The sequence below is a fragment of the Perca fluviatilis genome, chromosome 2 (assembly GCF_010015445.1).
Source record: "Perca fluviatilis chromosome 2, GENO_Pfluv_1.0, whole genome shotgun sequence".
In the NCBI taxonomy this organism is placed as follows: Eukaryota; Metazoa; Chordata; class Actinopteri; order Perciformes; family Percidae; genus Perca; species Perca fluviatilis.
Window position 1 is genome coordinate 32,485,433 of NC_053113.1, and position 17,362 is coordinate 32,502,794.

The 17,362-nt window shown below is 38.8% G+C and overlaps 1 protein-coding gene across 1 annotated transcript; it reads right to left on the minus strand.

The window, feature by feature from the left end:
- Window positions 1-1,219: 1,219 nt before the first annotated feature.
- Window positions 1,220-16,725, minus strand: clptm1 (CLPTM1 regulator of GABA type A receptor forward trafficking). Its single transcript, XM_039826225.1, has 14 exons — window positions 16,597-16,725; window positions 9,398-9,528; window positions 8,555-8,678; window positions 8,200-8,358; window positions 7,881-7,998; window positions 7,692-7,777; window positions 6,388-6,508; window positions 6,014-6,258; window positions 5,494-5,587; window positions 5,189-5,379; window positions 4,632-4,727; window positions 4,142-4,277; window positions 3,334-3,501; window positions 1,220-2,480 (listed from the first exon to the last, which is right to left on the minus strand). The coding sequence occupies exons 1-14, from the start codon at window positions 16,645-16,647 to the stop codon at window positions 2,266-2,268; spliced, it is 1,935 nt and encodes a 644-aa protein (XP_039682159.1). The 5' UTR covers window positions 16,648-16,725; the 3' UTR covers window positions 1,220-2,265.
- Window positions 16,726-17,362: the final 637 nt, after the last annotated feature.

Below are 17,362 nucleotides of genomic sequence, written 5' to 3' on the forward strand. Positions count from 1 at the left end.
TATAATCCAAGCTAGTCAAAACCAGTTTATCCCAGATATAGAAACTAATTAAGTCTTAAATATTTATCCTGTTGCATCATGCAATTATCCTGCAGCTCCAGTTTTTAAAAAAAAAAAAAACTAATGGAGAAGTGGGAATTACCGTTTTTATCATTATTTACAGTTGTCAATGTGCGCCTATAAACTCGCTGCACGTTTAGTAACTGCCCTTGAAAACAGTGACGTAATCCAGTTTATTTGCGATCAACTTTTCAGACCATTTTGCTCAATGTTATGAAGCGCAACAGTGACACCTGCTGGAGACACAAAGGACAGGCCATTTAAAGGAAATGGAAAGCGAAAGTCGAAACGTTTAGAGGAAGCAGTGACTCAGCAGCTTAACTGTCCATACTTAGCAGGGACAGTTTCAAAAAAATAAAAAAATACTAATAATTCATCTCAGCTGCAGTGGTGTTACGGATAAAGCAACTTTTCCAACCTGGGAGATGAATAAAATTATACATAGAGGTCTGAAACCAAGTTTGTCAGCCATGGTCTGAGGTTTAAATTGAATGTTACAAGTCTGATTTCCAAAAAGTATTAGATTTAGACAGTATTTTTACCATGTTATAAATGCTTACACATCTGTTTTTTGTATTTTGTGCCAGCATTGACCATGTCTGTCAAATTAACCAAACATTACAATTTGAATTTAAAGTGACTGATGATCAACTGAAATACTATTAATCCTATTAATAATTAAGTACTAACTTTTTTTTATAATTTCGTTTGAGACACTTTTCTAAGCAAAAATACCAAAACATTTGCTGGTTTCAGCCTCTTGGATGTAAGTATTGTATGCTTCCCTCATTTTTATTTCTTTATAAATTAAATAATTTTAAGTTCTGGACTATTAGTTGAACAAAACAAGCAATTTGAAATCATCACATTGGGTTCTGGAAAAATGGTCAGTTTTCAGCCAAAAACAAGCTTTTCATCAGGTAACATATTTGCTATCAATAATGAAAATAGTAATTTGCTGCAATACATAACTCATCCCATCAGGGTAAAAGAGTGCAAAGACTTAACTACATAATAATGTGCATGCTGTATAAGCACACCAACTGTATATCCTATAACCCATTTGTCCTATTGTGCAAGTTTTATGCTAAAATATTGTTTTTGAAATCTAGAGTGGTATGTAAAAATTAGAGTAAGATAAAAAAACTTTGCATAGACATTTTAAATCACAATGGAATTTTACTATAAACATGAATGAATCAAAATTTAATATGTACCAACATGGAACCTTCTTTGTTTCAGGATTTACTGCACTCAAAATTAAAACAAGAGACACTGTAATTCTTCCAGCAAACACCCGACTGCCCCACTCTGTCTGTCAAGGTGATCTGGTTTGGAGCGTAAAGGTGATACTATTTGAAAATCGGACGTCCAGCTGAGGGGGTAAAATTAAAACTAGACTTGCAAATTAGCTATTGCTAGACATTATTATTAACATGACAAGCTGAGATTCTGTACAGTTTGAGGACATACAAAAAGAATGTTTCAGTGACTAAAAAAACAAAAATTAAGTCTGACAATATTAATGTATTTATATTAATACCAACAAGGCTGTTATTTTTTTTATGTTCAAGTTTAGAACATTAACCATCTGTTTAAAATTGAGGGTAGTAGTCACTGTGTTGTGGGTAGTATCCTGTAGGGTTGTCCATCTCGTCTCCAGTCACCACCTCTCTATTTCAACCTCCTTGGTGGCTCAGGATCTTTCCAGTTTCCTCCAACATTACTCACCAGTTTCCAGGCAATCCGAAACACGGTGCTCACATGGAATGAAAAGAAAAATTCACAAGGAATCTACATAACGAAAAAAAAAAGCTGCACTTAGCCTTTTTTCCCCCTGTATAAAAAATAAAATAAAAAATGTAGAACAACTGCGACCAGTTCCCCCTCCCAACCTCTACTCCAAGACATTGTTACCCTCTGAAAAGAAAAAAATCATACAGAATACAGTACATCACGTTTTGTTTTACTTCACTTGAACTGCAAAACGAGGGGGCGGGGAACAGAAATAAGAATTTACCAAGTCTACACTGAATATGATTCTCTGTGGATCCACACAGAAATCCGAGGGAACAGTTGAACTGCATTTGTTTTGTAGTGGCGTCCATGACAGCTAAACGACGACTTCCCTGCCTGCCTAATTTCCACCAGTCCTCTTTGCCCCAGCAGGGAGGGCCAGGGAGGCAGATAAGGGCGTGGTCTTGCTTAATCATTCTTTTTCTCCCCCTCTGGTTTGTCTGTGATGGCGGCAGGAGCAGCATCTTCCGCTGCAGGAGCAGCATCTTCCGCTGCAGGAGCAGCATCTTCCGCTGCAGTGTTTTCCGGGACGTGGTCCACTCCGCTGGTGCCAAACTCGTTGACCCTGTTGGGATCAACCCGATAGATCCAGCGCTGGTAAAGGTAGATGAAGAACACCACGTCTGCAGAGAGGAAACAGAGGTTAGTCCAGTGAGAAACATGTATAATTGAAATGCATTAATCCCCAATTAACCATTTCTCATTGAATACAACCCCACTTAGTATAGTGGTTAAACAGTTTTTAAATCCAAATCAAACTTTAAACTTGGTCATCATGTAAAAAGGTTAGGTTAATGAGCAAGCTGCACTAATGCTGTGTGGGGGGGTGTAATGGTAGGCATGGAAAATATTCCCATGTTTACAACTTTAGAGCGTTCACGTCACACAAATCAAGATGGTTGTAGGTTTGTTTGTGTGAGGGTTAAAATTACAATTTACTGACAAAATATCCATTTAATTTTGTTTTAAAATACAACTTTGGCATCCACGTTTGTTTGGTTTTCAGGCAATTCTGTATTATGCACAGAGTTCTATGTATCAGAGCTTTCAGAAAGAAAGCTCAGAAAGGTATTAAGATTTCCCCAGTCCTAATTACAAATAGGAAACTAGAAATAACAGTAGCTCCAAAATAAACTTTTCACCAGCATATTATCAACGATAGACTGCACACTTCACAGACCATGAAGTAAAAGAAAACTGTTACAACTGATTGCCTGTGAGCCTATTTAAAGTTCCCTGAGTGAGTCATCAACGCAGTTGTGATTAGTACCAGTGCCACAATCTATGAATCCATGTTGATTAAATATAGGAGTGTGGTGGCCGGGTTGGATCAGTAGGTAGAGCAGGCGCACATATATTTAGAGGTTTATGCCTCGAAGGGAGGGGTCCAAACAAGATGTTTCAGGTGATTATTTAACTTCCCCTGACCGTGGTTACTTTATAATAAATACAAAATCTAGATCAGGGACGACATACCATCTCTGAGGCATCCTATCCTGTACATCATGGGCATCTTGATGACGAAGGCAAACAGGTCATCAATAAAGGTGTTGAGAGCCTTGTAAGTGAGCATCCTCCATGGGAGGTGGGCCACAGACTTCATTTTGTAGTTGATGAATAGCTGTGGCGTCATTGTAATGAAACCTAAAAACAGAGATAGAAAGGAAGGAACCATTTAGGAAATATTAACAATTTTACACCAGAGGCAATAAATTACACAGCAGGCAATGTGACTGAAGTCTATTAATACACAGCACATTAGCAGAGGCTATTGGGAATTGGATATGCAACCATGATGCAAGTGTGAAAATATTAGCTGTATGCACATCCACTTAGAGACAGGATAATTAAGAGAGACAATTATGATAATCAGCCGAATCTCTGGCCTCTATAGACAGATTTACATAAACAGGAACAAAACCTGTTGGACACAATGTGCCAAAATTAAATCAATAATACGTTGAGAAAATAAATATAAATAATAGTTCCAGGAAGAGAGTTAAAAATGAGTACACAAGAGACAATGTTGAACTTTAGCTAATACTGTATTTTAGGTTTTAATCTTAAAGTAACGATATGTAACTTTTAAATGTTTCTGAAACTGTAATTTTTATAAAATAAATCATAAATGAACTGTAACAAACGAGACTAACAGTGAAAAGAACGCTGTTTTTATATAGTTTTAATTAATGCCTTTGCATTACAATGAAAGTCCCTATAAACAAAAAGGACACATAAGACAAAATGATAAGTAGCAGAGTATATAAATGCTTCAGACACTTACCAAAGGTTAGCAAGAATCCATAGAGCATGCTGAGTACCCATGAGTACCAGCCTTTGTGCTCTACGTACAATAAACTGTAGACCGCATAGCAGCCAAACAGAGGGTAGAGCAGCCATGACAGGTACTTGAAGGCCATCTGTTCACAGTACAAGAGAGGAAAGGTTTTAAAAAAAAAAAAAAAAAGAAAAAAATTCTGAAACAGTAATAAGACTGACTTATAAAAGCAAACCAATTAATAATATTTCATACAACACATGATTGTGATATTTTATTCATCTCAACAGAGAAGTGTGTTTGGGTATTCTGCCCTTCTCCACAATGAAACCCTTAACAATCTAGAGCTTAAGAAACTATCAGACGTTCATAGAAGTGAGACAGAGTCAGTCATCAGTTATAAAATATATTGACCTCCAAATGTATTTTGGAAAGCAATGTCCTCTGAATGTGGCCTGTGTTAAGAGTGCTGCAGTTAAGTATTGGTTTAACTCACGTCGTCATAGATTTTGGTTGAAGACTGCACATATGTTGACTTGTCTTTGAATACCAATCTTGGCAACACCCCTGCGATTTTGTTCTCTCTGTCAAACTAGATAAAGACAAAACATAGATGGTTACTGGAATATGGTAATAACACAGCAGGAAGAATACATATATGGACACAATAGGTTAGCAGTTGGATTAACAAAATGGGAAAAAAGGAAAAACATGCAAGACTTATTATCATCAAATGTAAATCGACAGGCTTCAAGGTCTCTTATGAAGCCAGTCTAGTAGAGGAGTCCGCTGGTTTCCATTCAAACCAAACATCATCTCAACTTATTCACTGGTTAACACATTTACTGGTAACTCCCACTGTTCTGGTTGAAGATTAATAAGTAAAAATAGGCTGCATTAGGTTGTTCTGAAATCTTAAGATTTTTTTTTAGGAGAGGAGCCCACTGGCTCTAAGGATATATTTTTTCTGAATTTCTACAGATTAATTAAATTCTGTTAAACAATATTGTGAAAAAATTAAAAATAAATAAAAAAAGTGTAGCCCTGACTTACTTTGACATCCATGACCTTGGTGATTTTCCACAGGTCAATAAGAAGGCCGATGAAGACGCTGACCTGCACCACAAAGTTAGTTTCGTTGTCCAGGATGTACAGCAGCACCACCAGAGACTGAAATACTCCAAATATGATGGAGCGCACTGAGAGGCCTTCAAGAGACTGTCTGCTGTTCCAGAACTGGATATCTGAGGAGGAGATGGTGGAGAGTTAAACCTGAGATTGAGCTGACATTGTGAAATCCATGTTGTTGTTGTGGTTGTTGTTAAATCCTCAACCCAGACCGGCTGTTGCAATCTTACCATTCTTGAAGGCAAGAAACTCGAAGATGCTGTGCACAATGGAGACAACAATGGTGATTCCCAGCAGGTACGGGTTGGTCTCCAAAAGGGCCACCTATACAGAGAGGGCGTTTTTAACCTAAAAGTTACAACCTTCAATTATTTATTTTCACAGTATTACAAAAGTGCTTTCAGTGTTTTTGGACAGCTGAGATTAAGTAAAGATGTAGTGTTACTTCATATGTCATACAAAGATAATTTGATAGAAAGTAGTATACCACTCAGGAGTTAAAATGTCTGTTGTAAGATGCACCTGCCTCATAGTAACTTTTTAAATGAATAAAAGTTTCCACGTAAACCCCACAATGACACAGCACGCGTCTCAGGTTTCATTATATACCAGTTATTTCTCCAATGTACCATAATATAAATATCTAAATAAGAGTTATTATTGCAACTAAACATACAGGAACCCAAACCTGCATCAAAGGACCAAAAACACCATCTCATCTATTAAAATTCCTGACCCTTGACGTCTTACCTTGACAGAGTCTTGGTCTTCATCGGACTGCTCGTAGGTGTCCTCGGGTAGGAAGTTCCACGGTGAACGTGCATTTTGGGCAGCGTACAGCTGCCAACGCCACAAGGACAGTGGGCAGTAGGCGAGGCGCAGTGGGAGTGTTTTCAGGGTATCATTGATGGGATAGTAGTCCTTTTGAAGGTTCCAGTAGTCATTGAAGTACACGATGGGATAGTAGTCGCCACTTACTGCATCAAACTTAACATCTAGTGATAGAACAGTGGAAATGTCAAAGATGGTTTGACACCAAAAGAACTAAGAAAAACAGCCCTTTTAAAATGTACAGCCCCGTGTATGGGCAGTTATTAGCAAAGAATTGAGCGTGAGGAACTTACGTTGGTCTAGAGGAGGAGGTACAGAGCCTTTGACCCAGGCGGTGTGGTCATCCACCATGTTGATGGTGAGGTTGGGGTGCCAATGAGAGATGATCTCCACTGGGCCATGGCTCTCTGCTCGCTGTGAGGAAACATTTGATTTGACATGTCAGTAGTGAGCTGCAACACCAAATGCAAAAAGCAGTTCGTCTTAGCTGCTCTAACAACCATTATTTCTATTGATGATTAGTCTGGCATTGCCAGATTTATCTCCACAGCGCTGTGGAGTGAGGTCTGGATCTACCACACATACAGTTTGAATTTGCTCACTAGTGTTATTGCAGTATGTATTTTGTCCATAGCAACGGTCCCAAAACGTCCCAGTTAGATAGTAAATGTCGTAAACATGTTCTTTGTAAATCTTTACACTCATTCCCCGAAAGAACCAAGCAGGCCTGCCTTGTTGCGCGATCCAAATTTTCTATAAAAAAATGGGCCATTTTCAGCGTGTAGCTTGCTAGCTCAAAGTTTATTGTCGTTTCCCGAAGCGAACAGAGTTTGAAAACTGCTTGCTGCCAGCAAATCACTCCGCCCAAGTACTATATTCTTCCACCTGAGAATATAGTTCCCGGTTCGTTTACAGTTAGAAGATGGCTGTGTCTCATGTTACGTCTTTTTTTTTTATACACGCTGTGACTCTACAAATCACAACATGTAAATAAGAACATGTTGGCGTTATTTTGTCACTTATTCGGCGCAGTAGGATTACTGGAACCATTCACCTGCATGTTCTGTGCTGGCCTGATACCGCTGGAACCTTCAGACAGCGTTACAACACGCACAGAGATGAGAAGGGTATGTATCGACTTGTCTAACTCTGGGGGTTACGGTGAATAAGCTAAATTCCCAATAAGTCGGCGTGTTCCTTTAAAAGAAGTGGCTAACAGGTAATCGGGACAGTCAACATTACATGTAGTTACAAAATCTTGCTGCTATCTTGTCTTTCCTGTCCTGCCTGTTTGTTTGTTTGTTTGTTTGTTTGTTTGTTTGTTTGTTTCACTTGCGGCTAATTCTGGCACACTGTACATTTTTTTATGAATTATTAGTGTGCATTGTCCCTGTTAAATAAACCTGAAATAAATACAAAATTGTTTGGCATTTCTTTACTGTAATTCTAACAAACATAAAAAAAACTCTTCTTATTAAAAAGTTAAAAAAAAAAAAAAAAAATTTAATATTTTTTGGTTTGGGGCGCCCCACTTTTCCGGTCCAGCTCTACAGTGTACAAAAATAGTAACTAATAAGTAAAACAACAATGTATCAACCTTGATTATTTCAGGATCTACTTCCGTCTCTCCCGTTAGTAAATTCTTGGTCTTCATAAACTTTCTTCGCTTGAATTTATTCAGCACTGAAAGAATAAACAAATAAAAGGTTACCACTTAAACATTCTCAAATATATTATTACAACTTTTGTTTATAGTTTACAATCTGTGTGTTCCACATGTGCTTACTTCGTGTTGTATGAACTGTTGCCAGTCTGCGATACTGCCCTTTGCGTTTGGGGTCTGGGTGGAATCCAGTTTTAGTGAAGTAGACGTGCATGTAAAGGGAACCGTTGTGCTGGACTTTCTGAAAGCGCACACCAAACAGGAAGAAGTATTAGAGTTTCAGACAAACACACATCTACATTTCAAATTTGTCAAGTTAATTACTAACTCCTCTTTCCTGAAATACCTGTTCCCTCTCACCATCCGTCTGCTGTCTGTCACCTCTCTCTCCAGCTGCATCTATCTCACATTGCACCTCCCCTTTATCCTCAGTAATTCTCACCTCTGGGATGTCCAACTCCTTATATTGCTCGTAACAGCCGTCCCCGCTCTCCCCGACGGTCCAGTCTCCATAGACCAGGTCCCTCTGGAACCAAAACAGGGCTTCTGTGTTGTTGAAGTCGGAGAACACCTCCTCCTGGGACAAGTACACGTACAGGTCCTGCAAGCATGGTGAGAAAATAAGAAGGTGTTTATGATATTACAGAGTCGGGGGAGAGCGAGTTAGTGTGAAAGGGAGAGATAATACTGGTTCGCTGTCAGAATGCTTAAGGGGAAAACGGTGTGAGGGGTGTTTAAGAATGAACATCTTCAATTATTAAAAAAAAAAAAACAGCTGGCCATGCAGCTGAGGGTACCATGAGGGTGTCCTTGGGGAACAGGTTCCTGCTGGGTACTCTGGGGGCCCCGGCTGGCGTGTTGGGGTCTGGCGTGGACGGCCCTCGACGGAACCAGCTACTAATCGCCCAGATTATGAAGATTCTGGGAGGAACAAGTGAAACAGTGGCGGAGAAAAAGAACATTTTGTAAATAAGGAATTAAGATTAAAAGATAAGAGGGAAAAACAGATAAAGAATGATGACAAAATATAAAAAGGAGGAGAGCAACAGAGGTGATGGGTTATATTTAATAATCCAACTCATCACCCCTACTTAATACCAATTTATTTGTAAATTGACAAATACTGGGTACATCTTTTTTTTTTTCCTAAAGAGCTACTACAGGACAATGAAACCACAAGGAGGCACCAAAGAGGCTAATCTGATCAAGCTGTATCCAGTCAAACTGCATTATATTCATACTTCACTCAGAGAGATGCTTTTTCTTGCATCATAAATCAGTAAGGTCAATAGAATTTTTATCAGTCCAACTTACAATATCCTATATAATAAGTTAGACTGATACAAATGAAAAAAAAGAACAAGTCAGTTCTTGATATTTTAAAACAAATATAAAAAGGGCAGATAGACAGGCAACACACTCAACTCTGCACAAATATGTGGAGAAAATGCATTTCAGCTGAGCTGTGGCTCTGCACACAGCTTTCATTTGGATTTTGACACCACCATAATATATCCCATCATGTATTTAGGTATTTATTACATCCCTTGTATCAGAGTAAGCTTTTATCTGTGGGCTTGCTCTCGGCTTGTAAAGAGAAGGCAAGCCTGCCAGATTAAAAGACAAAAAGAAAAACTCACCTGAAGAGGACTCCTTTAATGACCTGCCATGCATTAGGTGCTGGTTGCTGTTGCTGCTGCAGAGGCTGTGCATTTTCAGCTGTCTGCACAGCCTCGCCATCTGTTGTTGCAGCAGTCCCATTGCTACTCACCTACAACCATACAAACATACGGTCAGTGTAGTCAAAGGAAGTCACAATGATGGTGCAGCAAGTATGTAATCAAACAAGAACAGCTTCTCACTGGCAGTAAAAAAGGAGCTGACTCATGTTTAGGGCTGCAACCAACGTTCATTTTCATTGCCGATTAATCAGACGATTATTTTCTCAATTAATCGATTAGTTTGGATGATAAAATAGCGAAAAATGTAGATGAGTTTTTTCTAAAGCCCAAGATGGTGCCCTTAAATGTCTTGTTTTGCCCACAACTCAAAGCTTTTGAGTTTATTGTTGTTTGAGGACTGAAGAAACCAGAAGATAGTCACATTTAAGAAACTGGAATTTTACTTTTTCTCAAATCAATTTTCAAAATAGTTAGCAATTAATTTAATAGTTGACAACTAAAATCGATTAATCTTTGCAGCTCTACTCATGTTTAGGGTTGCAAAATTCTGGGAATTTTCAAAGTTGGAAACTTTCCATGGCAATTAATGGGAATAAACTGAATATTTTTAATACTGGTTGTTATAATACTGTTAGTCTAACAGAGAACTTAAATGTAGTTGAAAAAACAAACTTCTTGCAGCATATTCTTTGTTAAACAACCTGATTTAATGCACCTTCAGTTGAATGTCCTCTATATTCATCAATGACATGCACGCACGCAGTAATCAGCATAGGCTACTACATACTGGCCAACATTTAGTTTTTAATACATAACCCATTGCTATTAACATATGTGTGTTAATTGTATAGCCCACTTGTTCTTGATAGGCTGGAAACAATAGACAGTGCTGATGGTTAGCTTAGCACGCATATAACCATAGTAAATCAAAAGGCAGCATGCTAGCTACCTTCATATGTTAAGCTAAAGGTCAATGGTTTGGGCTAGTATTTAGCCTACTGCAGGGCTATTGAGGCCACACCCACTGCACATATCATTTCTAGAATCCAACATTCTACAGCTGATTAGAAGCACTTTCCTGGTGAGGGCTGAGCGTTACTACGCAGCTGCAAACTAAGCTTGACGACGTAGATGTGACGTGAGCAACCTGTCTGAAAGTTGGAAGTCTTCTGGTAGCTGTGCCAAGAGAAATCTCAATCATTCCCAATCTTACAGAGACAGAGAGCGTAGGTATATGTAAAGGAGATAACATAGGCACAGGCTAATTATTGCTAACTAAAATGCTAGTTAACATTAGTAATTAAACTTCAACAGCTAATGTTAGTCCAAACTGTCTGCGAGCTTCTCCTGTACGGTAATTCCTCTACTAAGCGACAGTAACTCACGTGGTTATGACACAATCATTAGCCTATTTTTACAAAACTACACAGGGCCATAACGTAAGATACAAGGTAATGGAGCCTTTTATACATTGTCGTGTTTCTGTAGAAATAAACAACGGACAAATAGAGTCTTTAAACGCTTCAGATGTAAAGTTATTCGCTGTCAAAGTGACGTCAAAATGAATGGCAGTCAATGGAATGCTAATGGCGGGTGGTGTGCTTGTTAGTATCAAAATGGCGCCATAGGAGGTACGGGTTGTCGAGAGAGGGGTCACTGCCCGATGTGAGTCGAGTGCCGACGTGAGTCGCGCATGCTCAGATTTAAACGGTTTACGGCATAACGTGTCATACCCGATGTTAGCCGAGTCAGACCGGCTCTGGTCGAGTGCAGATGTGAGTTGCGCATGCTCAGATTGAACGTTAGCTCAAAACGCCATTCAAGTGTCAGCCTTTGTTGCGTTTGACTGCTAACTTGTAGCTAGCAGTCATTTCAAAAACGTTTCAGCTATCTATGATTGTTTGATTGCTAACTTTAGCTCAAAATGCCGTTAGCATCTTGTAGGCTACTTGATTGCTAATGTTAGCTCAAAACGCCGTTAGCATCTAGTAGGCTACTTGATTGCTAACATTAGCTCAAAACACCGTTAGCATCTTGTAGGCTACTTGTCGCAAAGTGACGCATGCGCAACTCACATCTGCACTCGACTCACATTGGGTAGCAACAGAGGCTTATGCTGCGTTCCATTTACCTTGGAACTCGGAAGCCGGAGCTGGGAATGACGTCATACCTGAGTTGAATGAGTTCGGATTTTCATTGTTTTCATTAGCTCTAGCCCGGTTAGCCATTGTTAGCAATAGCTGTTGATAACGCATTACGCCGTTTTTCACAGATAGAAGTTGAACATGCCTTTGTGAACGACTGATTTAGTGACAAAAATAAGACAGAAGTGCTTATAACTTTAGGTTACTGCAGCTTTCACAACTGTTGATACAGGGGTCGGCCATGTTGAACTCTGGCTACTGCGAGGTTGTCAGAGTTCCAAGCTCGGAAATCTGAGATCAGGGGGCGTGTTTCCGACTTTGACCTTGGAAAATCCGAGTTCCGAGGTAAATGGAACGCAGCATTACCCCCTTGCAAATAACCCACATGGCAGATTTGAAAAATCAATCACAACTATTTTAATAGCTGAATAAAAGATAAAATGCCAAACATTTTCTCATTCCAGCTTCTCAATTTGAGTTTTTTTTTTTTGTGTGCAACTGTAAATTGAATAAGTTGGTCTGTTTTGGTCGGACAAAACAAGCTCCATGACTTATGCTACATTTACACGTGTCCGGCTATTTTCTTAAATGAACATTTCAACCTCTCAGTTTTCAAAAATAACATTGTGCACAGCTGTCAGTTTTCAGAAAAGGGTTCGTTTACATGTACCCATGTATATATGCCGTCAATGCAGTCAAGAGCACGCCAAACCTGTAGGTGGCAGTGTAACGAGAAGCTCAAGCCCACGTTAGCCAATCAGAATCCCGAAAATAGCAACAAATCACTTCCTCCTTCTCTCTGCTGCCTAAACCTCCGTTTGTCTCAGTTTACATGCAAAATCTCCACTCTGACCGGAGTGTTTAGAAAGGCGAATTCTCCGTTTGCGTGTAAACGAAGGGCACAAACGATGGGAAATGTCTCCGTTTGTAAAAAATAACCATGTACGTGTAAACAGGGTCTTAGGGCTCTGGAAAACTGAGACAGCATTTTTGTTTACCATTTCCTGATGTTTTATAGACTTTTATATAGGGCTGGGCAATATATCAATATCGTGATATGAGACTAGATCGTCTTAGATTTTGGATATTATAGTATCGTAAATCGCTTAAGTGTTGTCTTTTCCTGGTTTTAAAGGCTGCATTACAGTAAAGTGATGTCATTTTCTGTTACCAGACTGTTCTAGCTTAGCAATTAGTCATTATAAAATCTCATTGTGAAGATATTGTTAAAGCACCAATTGTCAACCCTATATAGCCACAATATCAAGGTATTAGGAAAAGAATATGGTGATATCTGATTTTCTCCATATCGCCCAGCCCTACTTTTATATTTATAGAAATATATATTTTTAACATTTATTCACAGTTACAATTACAAATTGCAGGACATATAAAGATGACATACGAGGGGCGCCCAAGCGGAGACAGTTCATTTCTAAAAACACTGTACCGACCATGATCTCTTGACCTAATAAAGCTTTTGTATCAAGTATGAGCATGCATTTTAGCATACTTAAGATCAGTAAAATCTGTCATTAGTTTGCTTTAGTGTGTCCATGTCACCCCCCCAAACAAGGCCACATTCTATTCAAGCGACACAATGCACAAGCGCATTCCAAGTCATGAGACTCATTCACTATCTAAACATCGAATCTCCCCCCATTGTCACCAACACAAGGGACACCCGAGGTTGGCCTCTAGAAACAAACAACACTTGAGGCTAAAATGTTTTCCGCTCAGCACGTTATTAAGGTGCTAAGAAGGCAAAGAAATTACTGTGAACATCGGAAATGTTGAAGTTTGTGATAAGCCAGTGGCCAGGCACCATCAAAGACTGAATTTAAAGGCCATGAAGTGGCTCAAAATAGAGCTTTTCATCCTCGCTGCCATGTCCTGTTGTGTTAAATAGAAGCAATTCTATTATCAGACGTGGTTCTGTCTCCTGGAGGGATCAACGTAATAACCGTTTCACAGACGGATCACCAACATGCTCAAGATAAACAGGGTTATCAGCTCCAGATCAAGATAATAATTTACAATATGCACACACACTGAACAAGGATTAACAAGTAACAGATGGTGCAGATTTACACACACCGAACAAGGATTAACAATTAACGGATGGTGCAGAGGTGCAGAGTAAATGCTTCACACTGGATGTGTGTGTCTGACAGAAGGAGGGCCAATACATCAAATAAGTCTTTCACAAATGACGAGATTTTTCTGGAAATGTTTATTACACATGGCGACAGTATCTCCTACAGGAGGAAGCAATTTATTTTTTGCAATATTAGGCATATAAATAAGGACATAAAAAGGCCTCTCTGTTGAGTGTGTGTCAATTGGTAATGGCTGAACAGGCTTTCCTTCTGTGCTACATTGCTTAAAAGATTAAAGATGGTGTTAGGGCTGTCCTTGACTAAAGAAATTCTTAGTCAACTAACACTTATATGATTTTGTCGACTTATAGATTAGTTGATTTAAGCGACAGACCTGCAAAACAGAGTTTCTCAACAAAGGATCATGCAAAAGCACTACTTTAAATCTTGTGTTTACCACAGATGTGCTGAGAGGTTTTTTTCCATTGCAAGTTATTCAGCATGAAGGATTTAAAAAAGTGACTGACTAAAGAAATCTTAAATTGACTAAGACCAAAACAACTGATTAGTCGACTAATTGACTAAGAAGGGGCAGCCCTACTTTCATTACCATAATTTAGGACATGGAAAAATCAAATCGATGTTTATTTTAGACATGAAAATGCTAATTTCATCATAGCCTAAGCATACACCAGTAACCTGCAAAAATATTAAATAAAATCTCTGAAAATAAAAGCACTAGTAGCCACTTATTGTTTTCCCCTAGATTAATACCAGACGTTTCTCTCAACTGAACTGATTCACCAGCAGTGGTGGGCCTCAAGAGCAACATAACGGCCTCATCAAAAACTAATAGCACATATACCCTGACCGAGCAATTTTATTACCAAAAGAGACACTGAGCGCATGTTGTACCCTTGCCCTAGTTTCTTCCACTAATGTATTACAATTAGATTTGAATCACAGAGCTAGGCAACAGTTATCCCTAGCAATCTGTGCAAAACCCCAAAAAATTGTTTAGCAACATTTAACTGTTAAGGTATTTCCCCACATCCTACAAGAAAGATGTTGTATACTGTTTCTCAAGTTGCTCTTACTATTGTTTTATCCAGATGGCTGAATCTGGAAAATACCTTCAGAAAAAAAAAAAACTATCAGTAGGCTACATGTTGTTTAACCCTTGTGTCGGTCACCGGGACCCGAAGGACAAAACAAGGGTTAATACAGCACCTTAGTGCTTGTTTGTACAGCATTTTGGTCAGCTTAAACCGTGTTTAAATGTGCTCTTGAAATAAACCTTACTTACTTAACAAGAGATGGGGTTTAGAGAGCAATTCTCAAAGTAAACGGAAGTACATAACCCTTGTGTTGTCCTTCGGGTCCCAGTGACCAAAGGACAACACAAGGGTAACCACCTTCTGGGTTTTTCCTGCAATTCTCAGAGATTTCTCTTTGCTCAGCTCTGAGACTTCAATGTGATAATGACATGGGAGGCATGAACTGAAAGAATGTTACCCTAGATTTAAAACCGAAACCATGAAAATAAACCAAAATTAAAGTTAACGTTATAGCTAGTAGGGCAGTGCAATTAATCTAATTTTGATCGAGATTCCGATTTCGGCTTCTAATGATCACAGAAACAATGTAATCAAGAAAAACAATTATTTTGCAAATTATGTTTTGCAAGTAAACTCTTATTTTGTCTTGTGTTCTGAATGGACAGAAAACAAGTTGAAACGGGAGAATTAAGGGAAATTTCACAGTTCAAGGTGTTTTCACTGTTGATTAAGGTCAATAAATGAAACATCTTTTCAAAAGTCAATGAGTAAATCGTGTTAAATATTCATGCTTTCATTATTGACCAAAATATTTGGGATTATTATTTTTTTCCATTATCAAGCTGCCCTAGAACCTAGTCCTGAAAGATGAATTGATCAATCGTAAATTGAAGGCCAAAAACATTGGTCAGTCTTGGTTTTTAATAGTAAAGATACCAAATATTTGCCATTTTCTACAGAATTACAATCTCCTTGTTTGAGCTTATCAATATTGTATCACTAGTAAGGTTTGTGTTTGTTTGGCCAAAGACAGACTTTGAATTAAGCACAAGGGAGACCAGTGGTTTGCCTCTGGAAAGTGATGATTCACTTTGACCTCTGGTAACATCAGTCTGTCCGGAAATAATTGCTAGTTTGCTAGATTAACGTTAATTACGTCCCAATAGCTGATATAGCTAACAATTTAGGAAAGCATTTGCCTGGGTTAACCAGATTTGACGATGTCTAACGTTACACCTGATTCATCTCGCTTGTCAATGTTAAGTTACCAAGATGAGCTGCCAGATAAAGCTTTGTCGTGACGCGTAGCTACATAATGTACATTGAGCCCGACATTTTCCCTGTATTGACTGTAAATAAAAAGGCAGGTGACATGGTTTAACAGTGAAGACGTGTGTGTGTGTGTGTGTGTGTGTGTGTGTGTGTGTGTGTGTGTGTGTGTGTGTGTGTGTGTGTGTGTGTGTGTGTGTGCAGATTCAGACCGGCCTGGATACTGAAGCCCAGCTGCGTTTTTCAGGTTCAGGCCTTGTGATAGCTGACTGCTGACACACTGCAGCCGACACACATATAGTCAACTAATTATCTTGTCCCTTTGGTGTTAATTGTAGGTCTTCAGGTGAGATTTCACCACGAACACCGCTCTCTCAGACAGGATTTCTCAGCACATGATCGTTAACGGCAGGAGGGGGTCGTTTTTAAAACCAACCGGCACTGACAACGTCACTGAGGCTCGTGTAACGATCGACAACACATTTAAATGTTAACGGCCACACATTGAACGCTCAAACAAATAAAACTGTCCCTTTTTCCAGGACCTAGAAAGTATATAAGATTATAAGAGTGTCATTCATTTTTACCTCGCCGTTGCTCTCGATAGCTTTAGCTGCTGCGCTCTCCTGCGTCGCCATCTTTCCTTGTCTCTATCGCGCACACACCACACTGCTGCCTGGGAAACTGCGCTCCGTCTCGCGAGAGGACAGTTTGTAGCGTCATTGCAATGACGTGCGTTTTCAAGGGAGTGATGTAAGTGATTATTTTTTTTTAACCTTTATTTCTTAAAAAAAAGACAACTTACATTTTCAAGGGAGTTCACTAGTAAACACATTTCAAGAGATGGGCCCTTGGTTTTCTCTATAAAGATACCTTACAAGTACAGAACATGTACAAGAACAAATAAGACAATTAAAATTAAATTTAAAAATATTGTAAATGAATGTCAACGTTTAGGGAGGGATAAAGATCTATAAAAACTCTTAACACAGTGCAAGCTGTTATTGATTAATATTATTACAGCCAAATTCCATATCTATAAATGTAAATTCACAGGGAAGAAACAATGCTTTATTGCCTTTAGCAATGAGTTCAAACAATAAATTAAATTAATTCACACTCCTCTAAACAAAAAGCTATTAAAACTGTAAGAGCTTGTACTGCTGATGAATATTGTAAGATGTTTTTTGTGACAGGGCTGATGAAATCGAATTAAACACTGTGATTGGTCATGCACCTTCGGATGTGCAACTTAATAAAATAAAGTATTTTTATTTGATGCTGCTGGGGGGAAAATGCAAATATGCTGCTTTTCAGAGGCTAATACTGCATATAACGTACGTACGTATAACC

Excerpts from the sequence above, each read along its gene's own strand:
- clptm1 (XM_039826225.1), bottom strand. The coding sequence starts at position 16,647 with ATGGCGACGCAGGAGAGCGCAGCAGCTAAAGCTATCGAGAGCAACGGC. Across the intron at positions 9,529-16,596 it reads CTATCGAGAGCAACGGCGAG|GTGAGTAGCAATGGGACTGC; the intron begins GTAAAAATGAAT and ends GTATGGTTGTAG. Across the intron at positions 3,502-4,141 it reads TGGATTCTTGCTAACCTTTG|GTTTCATTACAATGACGCCA; the intron begins GTAAGTGTCTGA and ends CTCTGTTTTTAG.